This window comes from Ceratotherium simum, chromosome 20 (assembly GCF_057802395.1).
Source record: "Ceratotherium simum simum isolate JZ-2026a chromosome 20, ASM5780239v1, whole genome shotgun sequence".
Classification (NCBI taxonomy): Eukaryota; Metazoa; Chordata; class Mammalia; order Perissodactyla; family Rhinocerotidae; genus Ceratotherium; species Ceratotherium simum.
Window position 1 is genome coordinate 14,096,580 of NC_141919.1, and position 19,411 is coordinate 14,115,990.

General features: G+C 34.9%; 1 protein-coding gene across 5 annotated transcripts in view; it reads right to left on the reverse strand.

Moving 5' to 3' along the window:
* Positions 1 to 19,411, reverse strand: part of VPS13A (vacuolar protein sorting 13 homolog A) — a 252,521-nt gene that overhangs the window by 205,137 nt on the left and 27,973 nt on the right. For all 5 annotated transcript variants that reach the window (XM_087444443.1, XM_004439626.3, XM_087444444.1 and 2 more), the window contains exons 6-13: positions 12,701 to 12,810; positions 11,690 to 11,749; positions 9,820 to 9,879; positions 9,525 to 9,605; positions 6,605 to 6,662; positions 2,326 to 2,453; positions 2,023 to 2,129; positions 959 to 1,130 (exon numbers count right to left, since the gene is read on the reverse strand). In XM_087444443.1, coding sequence (XP_087300569.1) covers positions 959 to 1,130; positions 2,023 to 2,129; positions 2,326 to 2,453; positions 6,605 to 6,662; positions 9,525 to 9,605; positions 9,820 to 9,879; positions 11,690 to 11,749; positions 12,701 to 12,810 — 776 coding nt within the window. The remainder of the gene's footprint in view (positions 1 to 958; positions 1,131 to 2,022; positions 2,130 to 2,325; positions 2,454 to 6,604; positions 6,663 to 9,524; positions 9,606 to 9,819; positions 9,880 to 11,689; positions 11,750 to 12,700; positions 12,811 to 19,411) is intronic.

Here is a 19,411-nt window from a genome sequence, read left to right on the forward strand (position 1 = left end):
CCTGTAACCACCCCAAAAGGCCTCTAAACCCAAGCATTCCTAATAGCATAGGTCTTCAGAAAGTCTCCTACCTCAAAAATAAAAATAAAACTCAATCTTTAGGGAGTTCCTAATTGGAAACTGGTCTGGGTTCAGAATGGTTACATCAATTTCAAGAGGCTAACTCCCCTTAGCCTCCCTAAGCTGTACTTCATCCACCTGTAAAACAGCCTCTTCTAAAACATACCATAATGCTAAAAGATAAAACAAGATTAATATTTAGAGAACTCTCAAGACAGATAATTAAATGTCAAGTTGCTGGTAAAGACTAGAAATGGCATAAGAATTAAGAGAATAAGAGCTCTGTACGGGCAGAAAATTCAGGAAAGTTTGTACAAGAGATGGGACTTAAGCAGAACTTGAAGGATGAATAAAACTGGGATAGGCAGAGAGATGAGAAAAGGCAGATGGAATACATAAGCACAGACTTAGCTATAAGTATAAGCATAATACGTATAGAAGAGGAAACATTTGATTAATGCACAGTCAGATGGTAAAGAAATGGAGTGGTGACAGATAATGTAAAACTCTGAAACTGACACAGAGAAGACTGGAATCAATGTAGCAAACACATTTTAGGTTTGTGAGGTTAGGAAGGTCATAATAATGTGGGGCTCAAATAAACAATCTAACACTATACCTAGAAAAAGAACAAACATCATAATGTGAGGCTTCAAGTTACTATTTGCATGAACCCAAATCGCTACAGATTAAGAATAATTTCAAATTCCAAAAGCTCACAGGAGAATATCACCAGAGCTTATATCACCCAACTGAAGTTAAGAAGAGGAGCATGAAAAAGTCTAATTAAAAAAGAGATAGGTCAGTCAAAATTAGAGCGAATAAGTAGGAAGTGTTAGTCACTAAAGACTGAGGAGTTATGTAGCACAAAATATTCAACAATTTTTAAAATGCTAACCTCCAAAGAGATGAGAAGTTCACCAGATGGCTTCTTACTTATTAGCCTTTTTTTATACAGTTCTTTATATTGCTTCATTTTTTGCCTGTGTTCGCTAATATGCTTCCATGACCACATTCGTAAGCGGGGACCAACATTTACTTCAAGAATACCATGTATAGCATAAGCCCACCTAGTTAAAAAACAAAAACAAAAACAAAAACCCCACTTAACACGCTCAAACCAACAGTATGAAATATAATTGATAATGCTTCTTCTCTAACAATATTCATTACTATAATACAGAGACTACAAAAATGGTATATTATCTGAGTACTTGCTTTTTCCCAACGCTATCTGTATTAACAACATATGAAAACAAAAACAAATGAAACAACATATGAAAATGAAAACACTAACTCAACAAGATATATGCACCCCGATGTTCACTGCACCACTATTTAAAATAGACAAGATATGGAAACAACCTAAGTGTCCATTGATGGATGAATGATAAACAAAATGTGGAATATTTTTACAATGGAATATTATTCAGCCATAAAAAGGAATGAAATCTTGCCATTTGTGACAACATGGATGGACCTTGAAGTCATTATGCTAAGTGAAGTTAAGTCAGGCAGAGAAAGACAAATACCATATGATCCCACTTACATATGGAATCAAAAAAAACAAAAACAAAAAACCACACTCACAGACGCAGAGAACACATCAGTGGTTGTCAGAGGCAGGGGGTGGGGGGTGGCTGAAATGGGTTAAGGGAATCTAAAGGTACAAACTTCCAGTTATAAAATAAATAAGTCATGGGGATGTAATGTACAGCGTGGTGACTACAGTTAATAACACTGTATCGCATATTTGAAAGTTGCTATGAGAATAAATCTTAAAAGTTCCCATCACAGGAAAAAAAAAATTTGTAACTATATATGATGATGGACGTTAACTAGACTTATTGTGGTTATCATTTTGCAATATATACAAATATTGAATCATGTTGTACACCTGAAACTAATATAATGTTATATGTCAATTATACCTCAATTTTTAAAAAATTTAAGTCATTTTACCATTCTCTGGCATGGTAGTGAAGAGGTACATCAGGTTTGAATTTTCTATATGGTAGATTTTGTGTCATCATATCAACTGATTCAAGAAGCTCCATAACACTGAAATACTGAAAAGTAAAAAAATTCAAGTTCTTAAATGTTTCAGATTTTACATTCAGTTGTTGAAGACAAAAGTTACATTACTGACTTTTTAAAGAAAATGTTACCATATAACATTATGAATTTTTGAAAAATATTTAAAATCTTAGTTCTGCTTTTATCAAACTATAACTCACAATTTAAAATTTTGTTTAAAAAAATCACCTGAAGTTTATTAAATTCAATTGCTATGTCATGTAACTCAACATCCAGATTTATCTTGGGGGCAGAAAAGTCAAAATCCGATCTGCGATTCATCTGAAGTTTGGCAATAGCAGATATGGGACGAAATACTGGAAAATAATACAAATTTTAAAAAATTAAATTGAGTTAAATTGAGTTACATTTCAAAAGTCTCAAAGCACTAAACGGATCAAGTTTAAAACACTGAATTTCACTTCCTATATACCCGTCTACAATTCCCAGATTTCCACACTGCTGTGATTTGGTCAGATGGACTGTCACCTTATTAGTCGAGAAGATTCTTTTACTTTTTTCCTACCTTTAATTCATATTGTCTTTTTTTTTTTTATTTTATTTTATTTTTTTCCCCCCAAAGCCCCAGTAGATAGTTGTATGTCATAGCTGCACGTCCTTCTAGTTGCTGTATGTGGGACGCGGCCTCAGCATGGCCGGAGAAGCAGTGCATCTGTGCGCACCCGGGATCCGAACCCTGGCCGCCAGCAGCGGAGCGCACTCACTTAGCCACTAAGCCACGGGGCCGGCCCCATACTGTGTTCTGTAAGCACAATAAATGCTAAGTGAACTCCCTCTCAAAACACCAGTATAACCCTTAAAAGCAGGAACATTCTCTAAATGGCAAATAGTCCAATAAAACAGTTTTAATAAAGTACAGTTTTAAGGAATGAATGTACATTAGAAATGCTAAGGAGAAAGAAGATTATATTTAACCACTGACTTTCATTATATAATTCTAATTTCTGAACAGTTTCTCTGTATCCATGCATTCCCCCTTTTTTAACTTGTAAAAGGAGGAGAGAAAAAATGAGTGCAAGTTTGCCCAGTATAACCTTCTTGGTGCAACCCATAATCTAAGACAAATTTCTCTCAATCCATTGTATTAGTCTCAAAGGGAATAAGAATAATGCAGACGGAGACCAGTAATAGCAGAATCTAGACAGATATCAACTATTACATTATAAGCTAATATATATACAAAGATAATATATTCCTTTTGTTGTAATCAGTCCCACGGCATAACATTTAATTTTTTACACATTAAGCATTCAAAAATACTTTTAATTTGAACAGAACAAGAAGATATCCATCAACAGGAGATGGGTTGAATTCATTATGGTACATGATATAATAGAATAGTATACAGTTAAAAATGAGAAAAATTTATATGTACATAAATGGAAGGATATACGAAGAGAAAGTTTAAAAAGTATATGTATTGGGGCCAGCCCTGGTGGCCTAGTGGTTAAGATCAGCATAAGATCAGCATGCTCTGCTTTGGCAGCCCGGGTTCTGTTCCCAGATGCAGACCTACACCACTTGGCTGTCAGTGGCCATGCTGTGGTGGCAGCTCACGTACAAAAAGAGGAAGACTGGCATGGCAGCGAATATTGGCTCAGGGCGAGTCTTCCTCAGCAAAAAAAAAAAAAAAAAAAAAAGCAGATATATAAAGCAATAACATCAGTATTCAAAAAATAAAATTATTCCTCTTCCCCAGCTTTAATTCTTCTGTTACATGCCAGACTACATCACCCACTATACCTTCCCTGATTGCAATCAAGTATCCTTCCCTGGGCTATACCTTCTCCTACCTCTCTGAGATTTTAGCTCCTGGCAACACTAATTTCTGAGTGATTTCAATATACAAATGATCTTTTCAAAACCATGGCCTCTCAGTTCCTTGAACTCCTCCACCCTTACTTCATCCACAAAACTTTATCAAACTGATATCCTAGACCTCTCCATAATCTCAGTCTCAAGCATCTAACTCTTCTACTACCACCACCACCTATCTCTCTAGGTCCTTTAATGTTATAAATCTCAAGTAGGTCCTTAACGTTGCTGAGCAATCACACACACTCCTTTAGTCCAGGGATAGGCCAAATCCATACCATAGCCTGTTTTTATACAGTCAGTGATCTAGGAATGATTTTTATACTTTTAAAGAGTTATTTAAAAGAAACAGAGAAGAATATGCGACAGAGGTTGTATATGGCCTACAAAATGTAAAATATTTAATTTACTACATGGCTCTTTACAAAAAAATATTGGCCAATTCATACTGTAGGCCAGTGGTTCTCAAACTTTAGTATTCATCAGAATCACCAGAAAAGCTTGTTAAAACATAGATTGTTGAGCTTCACTCTCAGGGGTTTTGATTCAGTAGGTCTGGGATGGGCCCTAGAATTTATATTTCTAACAAGTTCCCAAGTGATACTGATGCTGCTAGTCTGAACCACACTTTGAGAATACTGTTCTAGTCAATTCAATCTCTCATTCCCCTACATTACTATTTCACAGCCTCTCTGCCCTCCAAAAACCTCTAAGACCTCAGATATTAAAATATATATATATATATATATATAAAAAAGCTCAGATGAGAAATTCCATAAACTCCTATCACCATATCTATTTGTCCACTCAATATCAGGACTTCTCTCTTATAACTAAAATCTATCTTACAAATGAACTGACTATGCTCCTATCTGTGGCAAAGGACTCCTCTTGTACACTAGATCCCATCCCCTTTCACCCATATCAATACAGAAATTAGCTGTTCCCTCTCTTGCTTCATTTATTCATGTTCTATGAATCATTCCCTACTTAGCCTATGAAAAAACTGTTATCTCTCCCATTAAATAAAAGAACAAAAAGAAACCCTTCATTCCTTCTTCCCCCTCCAGCAGGTATGCCACTTATCAATTTATTGCCTGTGAGCTCCAAATTCACCCTTCATTGCCTGCTCTAAAAACTAAATTTGGGCCCTTTAAACTTTTTTCTTTATCAGTTAACATAGTGTTAATCTTGATCAATAGAGGACACTAGAGAGACATTGTAGGAAGAAGTTATGCTTCATAGTTCTAATGTGTTCATTTAATCAACTCCTGTAGTGCCATGGCTTCTCTAACACCCAGCTCCTACAGAAGGTGGCTTCTCCAGTGCCTGGCTCCTGCCACATGATAGATTTCTTCAGTACCAGCCTCCTCCACTGCATGGCAGCTAGCAACATCCAGCAGCCAGCAAATTCTCCCAGCACTCTGCTAAGGCAGTTTTGTAGCAGAGTGCCTCTCATGAGTCAACTCTCCATAAGGCTTCCTAAAGGATAAATTTCCACAAAATTCCTGAGGGCAAATTTCTAACAAATTTTGCTGGCATGGCACCACAGAGACTGTCCTGCCATTCAGTGAGCCGTGGCCATGCCCTTTCCAATAGGGTCTAGATCTCAGTGCTGAAAGAGGCAGACCCTCTTCTTTGGGCACTTCATCTTAATCCCAGGGTAGAGGCTGTTCCTTCTATACTATTCCTATATTCTTTAGAGTTCTCTCTACTTTTTATTACCCAATTCTTTGTTACTCCAATCAGCTGTTATAGCTAATAATTCTTTATATTAAATTTTCCCTGCTCATATTACATATGGTTTCTGTCTCCTCACGAGACCCTGACTGATACAGGAGGAAATGACAGTGGGGCAAAGAAAAAATAAGTCAAACCTAAAGTGATAGATTTGAGAATCAACAACACACATGATAGACAATCTCATCTGTTCTTAATGTTTCCTTTGAGAAGAGAATCAAGAAAAAGAAACCAATTGAAAACCATGAAAATGGTATTTTAAGAGTGAGCACAAGAAGAGCCACTTTAGGAAATTAATAAAGAATAGTCATGAAGGTAGAATACAAAAAAGTATCACTGGTTAATGACATCAGACAGCCAAATCCAAGAACTAAGTTTTCCAGCACCAATCAATATTTATTGAGTGCCTTCAGGGAAGAAGAAACAGCACTCCTTTTCTCTACATATTTTACTAACTCATTTCTGATTATAAAAGTACTACATGTTCTTTTCAGAAAATTTGGAACCAGAAAAAAGTATAAAGAAGAAAAATTTTAAATATACATTTTTAAAATAGTAAGATCGCACTACAGACTGTAGCAGCTAGCTTTATTAAATTGTATTTTCCATGTCAAAATGTCTTTAAAACATTATCATAATTGTTATTGAATAACTCTTAGAGATTTACCACAATTTAATAACATTCTCTCTTGTTGGACATTTTCTTTCCTATAGAAATACAGCCAAAAGCTCCAACAACGAATGACAGAAAAAATAAGTGTTTTGTTTTTGCATATATAAATACATTTAATTACATAAGAAAATTAACATGAACTAGCACAATGATATTAACAATGTTCATTTAAAATTTATACTGATTAATTGCACTTTTTATTTTATGAAATGTACTTACCAAAATCATAACCTTCTGGAACAATATTTTCATAGACAATGCCATTTTTCAAGCTGTCCTATTAAAAGACAAATTGCTTTTATTTATATTCATGCCAATATACCTTTAACCTACAAAATCCTATTATATGCAAAGAAAAATGTTTCAAAGCAATTAAAAAAAATAACTCAAACTTAGGACTTAGCTATGGAAAATATTACAGCAGTTAGACAATATCTCATTAAACTACTATTATAAAACAATGCTCCAGGATCTATTAAGATATATGTGTGTGTTTACACATGTTTGTGTGCAGGCACACATACAAAATTTGAGGAAATTCAACATCCATTTATGATAAAAACTCTCAACAAAGTGAGTCTAGAAGGAATGTGCCTTATCATAATAAAGGCAATTTATGACAAATCCACAGCTAACATACTCAACAGTGAAAAGCTGAAAGATTCTCCTCTAAGATCAGGAACAATACAAGCATGCCCACTCTTGCCACTTTTATTCAACATAGTACTGGAAGCCCTAGCCAGAGCAATTAGGCAAGACAAAGAAATAAAAGTCATCCAAACTAGAAAGGAAGAAGTAGAATTGTCACTCTTTGCAGATGACATGATAGTATTTATAGAAAACCCTAAAGACTCCACCAAAAAACTGTTAGAATTAATAAATGAATTCAGTCAAGTTCCAGGATACAAAATCAATATACAAAAATCTGTTGTTTCTATACACTAATAACAAACTATCAGAAAGAGAAATTAAGAAAACAATCCCATTTACAACTGCATCGAAATAGCCAAAGCAATCCTAAGAAGCAAAGCTGAAGGCATCATGCTCCTTGATTTCAAACTATATTACAAAGCTATAGTAATCAAAACAGTATGATATTGGCATAAAAAGAGACACACAGATCAATGGAAAAGAATAACGAGCCCAGAAATAAACCCATGCAACATGGTTCATTAATTTACAACAAAGGAGCCAAGAATACATAACGGGGAGAGAACAATCTCTTCAATAAATGGTGTTGAGAAAACTGGACAGCAACATGAAAAGAATGACACTGGACCACTATCTTACACCATAAACAAAAATTAACTCAAAATGAATTGAAGACTTGAATGTAAGATCTGAAGTCATAAAACTCCTAGAAGAAAATTTAGGTGGTAAGCTCCCTGACATCAGCCTTGGTGATGATTTTTTTGGATCTGACACCAAAATCAAAGGCAATAAAAGCAAAAATAGGGGGCTGGTCCGGTGGCGCAAGCCATTGAGTGCGCGCGCTCTGCTGCGGTGGCCCGGGGTTTGCCGGTTCATATCCCGGGTGCGCACCAGTGCACTGTTTGGCAAGCCATGCTGTGGCAGCGTCCCATATAAAGTGGAGGAAGATGCGCATGGATGTTAGCCCCGGGCCAGTCTTCCTCGGCGAAAAAAAAAAAAAAAAAAAAAAGAGGAGGATTGGCAGATGTTAGCACAAGGCTGATCTCCTCAGATGCACACACAAAAAAAGCAAAAATAAACAAGTAGGACTACACAATCTAAAACGCTTCTGCACAGCAAAGGAAACCATCAACAAAATGAAAAAACCTACTGAATGGAAGAAAATATTCATGAATCATATATCTGATAAGGGGTTAAAATCTAAAATATATAAAGAACTCATACAACTCAAGAGCCTAAAAACAAACAATCTGATTAAAAAATGGGCAGAGGATTTGAATAGATATTTTTCCAAAGCAGACATACAGATGGCCAACAGGCACACAAAAAGATGCTCAACATCACTAATCATCAGGGAAACGCAAATCAAACCACAAAGAGATATCATCTCACACCTATTAGAATAGCTAGTATCAAAAAGACAAGAAATAACAAGTGTCGGCAAGGACGTGGAGAAAAGGGAACCCTTGTACACTGTTGGTGGGAACAGAAATTGGTGTGGCCACTATAAAAAATAGTATGGAAGTTCCTCAAAAAATTAAAATAGACTACCATATGATCCAGCAATTCCACTTCTGGGTATTTATCCAAAGAAAACAAAAACATTAACTTGAGAAGATATATTCACCTCCATGTTCACAGTAGCGTTATTTACAATAGACAAGATATGGAAATAACCTAATTGTCCATCAGTGGATGAATGGATAAAGAACATATGGTGTGTATATATATATATATATATATATATACACAATGGGATATTACGCAGCCATAAAGAGGAATGAAATCTTGCCATTTGCGACAACATGGATGGACCTTGAGGGCATTATGCTAAGTGAAATAAGTCAAAGAAAGATGAATACTGTGTGACCCCACTTAAATGTAGAATCTCAAAAAAAAAAACAAAAACAAAAAAAAACCAAGGTCATAGATACAGAGAACAGACTGGTGGTTGCCAGAGGCAAGGGGTGGGGATGGGTGAAATGGGTGAATGGAGTCAAAAGGTACAAACTTCCAGTTATAAAATAAATAAGTCATGGGGATGTAATGTACAGCATGAAGACTATAGTTAATAATACTGTATTGCATATTTGAAAGTTGCTAAGACAGTAAATCTTAAAAGTTCTCATCACAAGGAAAAAAATTCGGTAACTATGTATGGTGATGGATGTTAAATAAAACAGACTTACTGTGGTGATCATTTCACAATATATACAAATATCGAATCATTATGTTGTACACCTGAAACTAATATAACAATGCTTGTCAATTAAACAAACAAAAAAAAGATATACGTGTGTGAGTTTACACATGTTTGTGTACAGGCACTTACATATTCACCTATTTTTGTAGATTCTACTAATGGACTCTGGCTAGAAAAAGACGACCACTGACCACAGTATGTTAGATAAATGACAATGAATAAAACCTTACGCAAGATCTGATACCAACAAATAAGTACATATATATATCAAAAAAATTTACTTACCAATGATTCATCATAATCATTAAGATAAAACATCTGAGACTTCACATTCCAATAGGCAAAAAGGTTATCCAATCGGATTAACTGAAAATAAATCAAGTTTATTATATGTCACGTTCTCTTTGAAGGATCTTTAACATATGCTATTTTAAGAAGTCTCAAATAATTGAGTCATATAACAGAGTCAAGCAAGTAAACACAAGTCACATAAATCCTTATCTATACATTACCATTTGCCTTTCTAAAAGTCTCTTGTCAAGTCCATGGATTGACAAAATATAATATTTGTTTATTTTACCTTACGAAATAGTTTCTCACTTTCATCATGTAAATAAGGAACCCAGTACTGATCAGTGGTCTGAAAAGGAAAAAAAAAAAACAGCAGTAAAAATGTCATTTACATGTGAAATGGCAGTGATAAATCATATCTATCATACTCTAGACCAATTTCCCATGAAAATGTCCTTGAAAACATAACATTCAGTCAAAGAATATTAACTGACCACAAGAAGTCTCTGCTTTCAAGGCGCTCACTGCTGGTTGAAAAACCAAACAAGTAAATAAGGAATTAAAAACAGATAAGTGTCACTACAAAGGTTAAATACATAGTACTCTGGGAGAACATGGTAGGAGTCTAAACTCAGGGGTATGCTGGAGAATGTGATGTCTAACTTAATATATGACAGAAATTTCTGAACAGAAATTACTGATTCTAAGGTCAACAGGAAATATGATTCATAGTAGGAAGATATGCAAATATAGGACATGTTCAGGGAACTGAAGTAGCCCAGTATGGCCAAAGAAGGTAATGCAAAACAAAGAGAAGAAGTGAAACCAGATATGTTACCTGGGGTCAGATTACAAAGGGATTATAAACTATTTTAAGACAAAACTATGGACTTTATTCTAAGAGCAATGAAAAGCCACTAAGGGGAATAAAGTGATCAGATGCTTATTTTAGAAAGATGGTTTCATTTTTTTGTAGAGAATTGAATGGAGAACAGTGCTTCTCAAACTTTAGCATGCATTAGGATCACCTGGAGGGCTATTTAAAACATAGATGGCCAGACCCCAACCTGAGTTTCTAATTGAATAGGTCTGGGCTGGGGGACAAGTTTCCAAGGACCTCCAAGGTGATGGTTAAAAACCACTGCTGTTGCAGTTACCAATGACCTTCACATTGCCAAATCCAATGGCTAATTCTTCGTCCTTATTTTTCAACCTAACTGCAGCACTTGACAGTTTACCCTACCCAACTTGACTGAAGTTATTGAATAACTTTTCATTTGGCTTTCCTTTTTTCTTTTTTTTTTTGCTTGCAGTGGATCCACGTTTTAAAAAGAAATCGTACACAAAAGTCCAATGGCTATAATAAACAAAAGCATGTACCGAAATACTATACAGCGTGAAGTGAATTTCAAGTGGCAATGGAGATAAATGTCAAAATCATTATGAAGAGAAAAGGGAAACTTATAGAAGAATCACGCAAAATACTTATGTAAACTTTTAAAAACTTACCCAATACTATACATTTTTAATGGATATATTAATATAAAAGTTTAAAAACTTAGATGTTTATCTCTGGGGTGGGAGTAGAGAACAAAAGGGATTTAAACTTTATTCATAACAGTATATTCTTTAAAAGTATTTAAAACTTAAACCAAATGACAAATTCAACAATTGTCCATTCTGGATGCAAGCAAATGTTTCATAATCTTCTATGTGCTCTCATACTTTTAAAATTCATCAATTTGAAAAATGATACAGGAATAAAGTATGCCACAATATTAACAATGATGGTGAGGAAATGGGTGATTTATTTCTTTATGCTTTTCATGACTTTCAAAGCTGCTGAAGTGAACATTTATTACTTTTATTTCGTACTTATTCATTTAAAACTCAGAAATAGATTTTTTTAAGTAAAAAAGTACCAAATATAATAATTAGCATAATAGGCTCTCATATTTTAAACTAAATTTGATTATCAACCATTTTTTGAAATGTGAAACTATCTATCTACCCTCAATTCCATTCCAGTGTATGCACTTTTTGTACCAATTCTACATAGACACCTATTTCTGATGCTGGCATACATGAATAGTAATTAGCAGTTTGATTAACTATACTGCACAATTAAATATGGTTACATTTCTTTTTAAACAAAGTACCTGCATGCTGAGATTCTGAAGGGAAATACCAAATGAGAGTGGGTTGTCCCGATTTGTGATCTAAAGAGGAAAGAGAGTAAATTTTATTCAGATTTTCAGTAGCTGGACAAAATTCACTTTATAGAAAAAGTTCACTTTCTGGGAAGTATGCTATTTCAAACATTCAAAACATCTTACTTTCTGGAACAACTTTTATTTCTATATTTTTCCTAATACCAATTAAAATATTAAGTATCGGGGCTGGCCCCGTGGCGTAGCAGTTAAGTGTGTGTGCTCCGCTGCTGGCGGCCCGGGGTTCAGATCCCGGGCGCGCACCGATACACCGCTTGTCAGACCATGCTGTGGCGGCATCCCATATAAAGTGGGGGAAGATGGGCACAGATGTTAGCCCAGGGCCAGTCTTCCTCAGCAAAAAGAGGAGGATTGGCATGGATGTTAGCTCAGGGCTGATCTTCCTCACACACACACAAAAAAATTAAGTATCAATGTAGTAGTGTTGTACAATAATAATACATCTGCATAATGTTTTTCAGTTTACAAAAAAAAGTTTTATTTTAAAAAATGATTGACCCTCAAAATAGTACTATGAGAAGCCAATAATTATGTGTTTTAGAGAGAATACACGATCTATTTGAGATCAAACAATTTAGTTACATCTAGCTCTACTGATTCCTAGACCAGTGCTGTTTCTAGGAGGTAAATATAGTATAATTTAAAATATTTTAAAAATATGTAACTGCTAAATTCATAACTCCTACCTATCAAAGGTGATTATAATATAAAAAAGACACTTTCCTTCATTATCTGATGTTCGAACAGTTTAGGAAAGTGTAATCAAGGCACTAAGGACTGCAAATTACAACTATAATTATAGAAAAGAAAGATTATGTCATCTTCAGCTCTGTATCCCTCCACTTCCCAGCCTCTAACAGGTTGGCCACTATAGAGCAAGCAATAAACAGCAAAATATATATAAATATAAAAACAAGGATCACCTATTAAAATACTTACATCATCTTCATAACGAATATGGATGTTGGAAATTTTCACTTGAAGATTTTTTATGATCTGTGTAATTAATTTCTCTGTAAAAGTGTCCTGTTTCTCCACCCGTTGGTTTTCTACAATTGCAAATATTTATTTTTTAACTTGAATGAAAAATATACTCTATAACTATCCACATATTGAGGTAACATAAATGTTATCTTGTTAAAGAAAAAATCTGTATTTGCAAACAGAACACTAAAAGCCTGCTTTCCAAAGTCGGCCACACCAAAAACTTTCAAAGGCAACTAAACACACAGTTTTCAAAAGCTACTTTCTTGTTCAGTGAAACTAAAGCCAACTATGTAGAATTTATTGGCATTAAACTTTATAACTTCTCTCTGTTAACTATACCTGAGTACATAAAAACATGGAAAACAACTAAGATTATTAGGTAAGAATTATAATAGGCTTAAATTAGAAAAGCCAGAAACAGCAGCAAAAAAGGAATCTCCCTTAAAATTAGCAATACCATCATAATGTATAAAATAGTTGAATATGCTCCTCCCACTGATGAATACAAAATAGAAGCTATAAGACCCTTTCCCTCTACCCTTTCAAGCAAAGATGAAGGAAGTTCATCATTTGTTTCATTTTCTAAAAACACTATTAACTATCTCTAGTTTCAGTACTTCCCAGGGGAATAGAAAGCATAAAGAACTGAGGTTCTTAATTTCTTTTTTAATATGCCTTTGATAACCACTAGTTACTACCCCTTTTTCCCCTACTTGAAAATGCCAGTAAAACCTATCTCCTTTCCTATTTCTAGTCCAGCTCTAGCTGTATACACATATTATCTATCTTTTCCTCTAATGACCTACTACTACTCCCTAATTCAGCTGGGCCAGGAGGCCTTGGATAAAGAAAAGTTGATGAAGATATCACATGAACATCAAATGCAAGTGATAGGAAATGCAAGAGAGGTAAGTGAATATATTTGAATATAAAAGAACTTTGGAATTAATAAGTAGACAGTAGAATATAAGCTCTTTGAAGACAGAGCTTTTTATTTTAATCTTTGAATCCCACCACTCTTATAAAATCCTTTGCTCTATAAATTTATTCAGTCATTCAATTAAATGCTAAATCTTTCTTTCCCTATTGACTAGTTTCCTGCTGACTTCCTTATCCAGCTCAGATTCCATAATATATTATTTCACCAACACTTTAAACTCTTTTGCTCTTTTTTTCTCATTTTCCTCTGTCAATAAAACTCCAACCCCGAATAAAACCAACTATCTACTTTTTATATAAACATAGCTATGCCTTGCCAGGTGAGTACTGGAGGAGAAAATTACAACAGGACAGACTGGAATTACTGTAAACTGGTCATCACCAACTTCAACCAACCAACAACCTTATTACATTTCTCCAGTCAACTTGTTCACTCTCCAGAATAACTATTTCAAAATTCTTTTTGATTCTCCTCAAAAGTCCAACAACTCTTCCACTGCTCTCTTTACTCTTAGCAGATGATCTTGCCCCCAACTTTGGAAGAAACAGAAGCTCCTTGTCTGATATCATAATGCAATAAAAACAGCTATTTCTAAGGTGACCAATGACCTCCATGTCATAAATAAAATGATTACTTCTTAATCCTTGATTTACCTGTCTCAGCAGGATCTGATACATTCTTTGCTTCCTAAAACACCCTTTCATGATGGAATCATAATCTCCAAATTTCCTTCTACTTATCTGACCATTCCTTCTTGATCTTCTTTTTTTGTTTTCCTTCTCCATACAACCATTAAATGTTGGATTTCCTTAGGGCTCAGACCAAGGATTTTTTCTCATTTATACTGCTGCTGCAGGGAATCTCATCCACATCTTATAGCCTAAAATATCACCCTAATGCTGATAACTCTGATAAATCCAAAGGCCAAAAGAAAGAGTATAAGAGAAAGAATAAATAAGAGGTAGCTTCAAAAATTTAGAAGCTGGAAAGCAGCCAGCCTTAACTGATTTAGCATAGAGGAAAAAATTTAATCCTCAATGTCCATAGATGGAGATGCTAATAAAACACAAGATGAGTCAAAAAACAGAACCCTGGAAAGATTCAGGAACTGGAGTAAATGGCAAAGAGGGAACATGGTGGACGGAGAGGGTGATGATACAAGGATTGGTTTAAAGTCTGTATAATGAGCAGTTGGACTTCTACGTACCCTCCCTACCCCAGCCCACATAGCCAAGCAACTATCCCTTTCCCACTCTAGTGAGAAGCAAGGGTTTATTCTGGAGAAAATGAACCTGACAGGCTACAGACTCTGAAACCATGTACATGAAGGTACAGGGAGATCCATCTACCAAAAACAGACACATTAAGTAAATGTTCTACATAGTAAGCATTCACACCCACATCTACCTATTATTACCAAGCAAATAATAAAGTTGTGCCAGAAAAATATATGTAATCAGAGTAGACTATTTGGCTCAGTAGTAAACATTCATATATGACCATGATAATATAAACAAATACTGATTTAACTAAAAATATAACTATATTGGGAAGATGGAAAAATGGGTTTGATCTTCATAGTCCATAAAAGGAAGCCTATATATACATAAATAATGTATAAACATAATAAATCAAGTAGTAGAGGAGTAATCATCTTATGTAGCACTATGGAGATAAACACAAAAAACACCTTAAAAACTTGAAAGTAGATCTGTAGGGAGTAGGGTGAGGGGCTAAGCCAGGAAACAGAGTTTGTTTTTTTTTTTTTAATTATGGGTCCTATACTACTGTTTAACTTTTAAAGCTATGTATATGTATTATCTTGATAAAATAAAAATAATTTTTAAAAGGAAAAAGCCTAGGAGACTTAGGAAAGAGAAGACTGGAAGAAAGGAGGATTCTGGGGAAAATGGCAGGGTAGAAAACACCAGGAATCTGTCTTCTCATCTTAGAGAACAATTGAACAAGCAGAATCTGCCTAATATAAATATTTCAGAACTCTGGAGTTTACTGAAGACTTGCAACTTCAAGACAAAGGTTTGGAAAATGAATGGCAATTAATTTACATCAATTTTAGGTCTTAGCACAGCAGCAACTATCCCTCCCCTACCCCCAGGCTCATGGCAGGCAGCTATGCACTTATTCCTGCAGCAGCTTGCACACAACTTGCTGGAGCCAAGTTGAGCAGAAAGGACCCTATCCTCCAAATATTTGGAGATCTGTGCTCTAATTGCTGACTGCTGTTTCTGATCACAGAGGTGCAAAGAGAAGGGTGGCCACTGTTGTCATACCTTCCTCCATTTTTGCAAGCCCCTCATCCTCCAGCTGAAGTGACGACACTCAGGGGATTTAAAGGGCCAGTACCTTTTTTTCCCACCCCCTTCATTTTTCTCTTCTTCTCCTTTTGGGAGCAAAACATTAAGGACTAGGACATTCAAGAGCAACTGCATATATGGGGAAAATTAGAATGTGACCACACATGCTCAGGGAAAGGCACAGGCTCAGAAAAGACCTGAGACCTTAAGTTTATACCTCAGGCTGATCCTTGGCACAGAGACATCCTACAGTAATCAAAAAATAAATAAATAAATAAACAAAAGCAATAACAAAAAAACAGAAAACCACGGGAAGGGGGGGAATTTGATTTCCACAGACATCACATTATTAGATTCAAATGTCCAGTTTCCAATGAAAAATCACAAGGTATACAAAGAAACAGGAAAGTATAGCCCTTCAAAGTAAAAAAATAAATGAACAAAAACTATCCCTGAAAAAGACCTAATGACAGATCTACTAGACAAATTTTAACACAACTATAGACTAGGTGCTCTAAGAACTAAAGAAAGATGTGGAGAAAGTCAAGAAAACAATGTATGAACAAAATGAAAATATCTATAAAGAGACAGAAAACCTAAAGAGAAACCAAACAGAAATTCTGGAACTGAAAAGTACTATAACTAAAAGGAAAAATTCACTAGACAGGGGGCCAGCCCGGTGGTGCAGCGGTTAAGTGCACGTGCTCTGCTTCAGCAGCCCGGGGTTCACAGGTTCGGATCCCAGGCGCACACCGACGTACCACTTGTTAAGCTATGCTGTGGCGGTGTCCCATATAAAGTAGAGGAAGATGGGCACAGATGATAGCCCAGGGCCAATCTTCCTCAAGGAAAAAAAGGGGAGGATTAGCATCGGATGTTAGCTCAGGGCTAGTTCCCCTCACCAAAAAAAAAAATTCACCAGACAGATTCAAAGGCAGATTTCAACAGGCAGAAGAAAGAATCAATGAACTTTAAGACAGAACAATGGAAATTATCGAGTCTAAGGAACAGAAAAAAGATTGAAGAAAGGTGAACAGAGCCTAAGGAACCCACAGGACACCAACAAGCAGATCAACGTATGCATTGCTGGAGTCCCAGCAGGAGAAAAGAGAGAGAAACGGACAGAGAGAATATCTGAAGAAATAATGGCTGAAAACTTCCCAAATTTGAAGAAAGACAGGATTACATACATCTAAGAAGCTCAAGAAACTCCAAGTAAGCAGAACTCAAAGAAACTCAAAGAATACACATTATAATCAAATGTTGAAAAGCCAAAGATAAACAGAGGATCTTGGAAGCAGCAAGAGAGAAGCTACTTATCACATACCAGGGATCCTTAATAAGATTTTGAGCCGATTTCTCAACAGAAACATTGAAGGCCAAAAGGCAGTGGATCAATATATTCAAAGTGTTAAAAGAAAAAAACTTTCAATCAAGAATCCTATATCCACCAAAACTGTCCTTCAAGAGTGAGGGAGAAATCAAGACATTCCAAAATAAGCAAAAGCTGAGAACATTTGTTACCACTAGACCCACCCTACAACAAATGATGAAGGGAGTTCTGTAGGGTGAAATAAAAGGACACTACGCAGTAACTAGAAGCCATATGAAAAAAAATAAAGATCCCAACAAAAGAGAATACATGGACAATTTAAAAAGCAAATATTATTGTAAAAATGGTTTGTAACTCTACTTTTTGTTTTCTACATGATTTGAGAAACTAATATATTTATAAAAAAATTCTTAGCCTAAAAGCTAGCATTATGGTAACTTTGCTTTGTAACTCCACATGTCGTTTTCTACATAATTTAAGAGACTACTGTATTTTAAAGAATTATATTTGTTTTTGGCAACACAATACATAAAGATGTAATTTTGCAACATCAGCAACTGAAAGTTGGGGACAGAGCTGTAAAAAAACAGTTATTGTATGTTATTGCAGCCAAGCTGGTATAACTTCGAATTAGAGTGTTATAACTTTAGGATGTTAAATGTAATCCTGATGGTAACCAAAAAGAAAATAGCTATAAAATATACACAAAAGGAAATGAGCAAGGAATTTCAAAACTTCTCTACAAAAAAATCAACTAAACAAGAAAAAGACAGTAACACAGTAAATGAGGGACAGAAAAACATATAAGGCATATGGAAAACAAATAGCAAAATGACAGAAGTCTCTCCTTATCAGTAATTATTTTCAATGGACACAGATTAAACACTTCAGTCAAAAGACGGAGATTGGCAGAATGGATAAAAACACATGATCCAACTACATGCTAGCTATAAGACACTCACTTTAGATCCAAAGACACAACTAGATTGAAAGTGAAAGGATGGAAAAGATATTCTATGCAAATAGTAACCAAAAGACAGCAGGGGTGGCTATAGCATCATCAGACAAGATAAACTACAAACAAAAGAAGGTTACAAGAAACAAAAACGGACATTATATATCAATAAAATGTTCAGTAAAGCAAGACGATATAACAATTATAAATAATTACTCACTTAATGACATACCAGCAAAATATACAAAGCAAAAACTGATGGAATTGAAGGGAGAAATAGACAGTTCTATAATAATACTTGGAGACTTCAATATACCACTTTCAAAAATGGATAAAACAACCAGATAGAAGATAAGTAAGGAAACAGATGACTTAAACAACACAATAAACCAAATGGATGTCACACACGTATGCAGAACACTCTACCCAACAACAGCAGCAGACATACTCTTCTCAACTGCACCTCGGACATTTTCCAGGATAGATCACAAGTTAGGAGACAAATTAAGTCTCAACAGATTTAAAAAAAAGATACCATGCAAAGTATCATCTCTGACCAAAACAGGATTAAGTTAGAAATCAACAACAGATGTAAAATTGGAAAATTCACCAATTTGTGGAAATTAAACAAAACACTCTTAAAACAACCAATGGATAAAGAAGAAATCATATGGGATAGTAGAAAATACTTAGAGATGAATGAAAATAAACACACAACACACCAAAACTTATAGGACACAGTGAAAGAAGTATTAAGGGAAAAGTTTATAGCTATAAAAAACAAGAAAGATCTCAAAACAACCTACCTTTAGAGACCTTACACAAATAGAAAAAAAATAAACTAAACCCAAAGCTAGCTGAAGGAAGGAAATAATAAAGATTAGAGCAGAGGTAAACTAAATAAAGAACAGAAAACCAATAGAGAAAATCAATGAAACCAAAAGCTGGTTTTTTGAAAAGGTCAACAAAATCAAAAAATACCTAGATGGACTAAGAGAGGTAATTAGGTTCAAATTACTAAAATCACAAATGAGAGTGGGAACATGACTATCAATTCTACAGAACTAAAAAGGATTATAAGAGAGTACTATGAACAATTGTATGCTAACAAATTGGATTA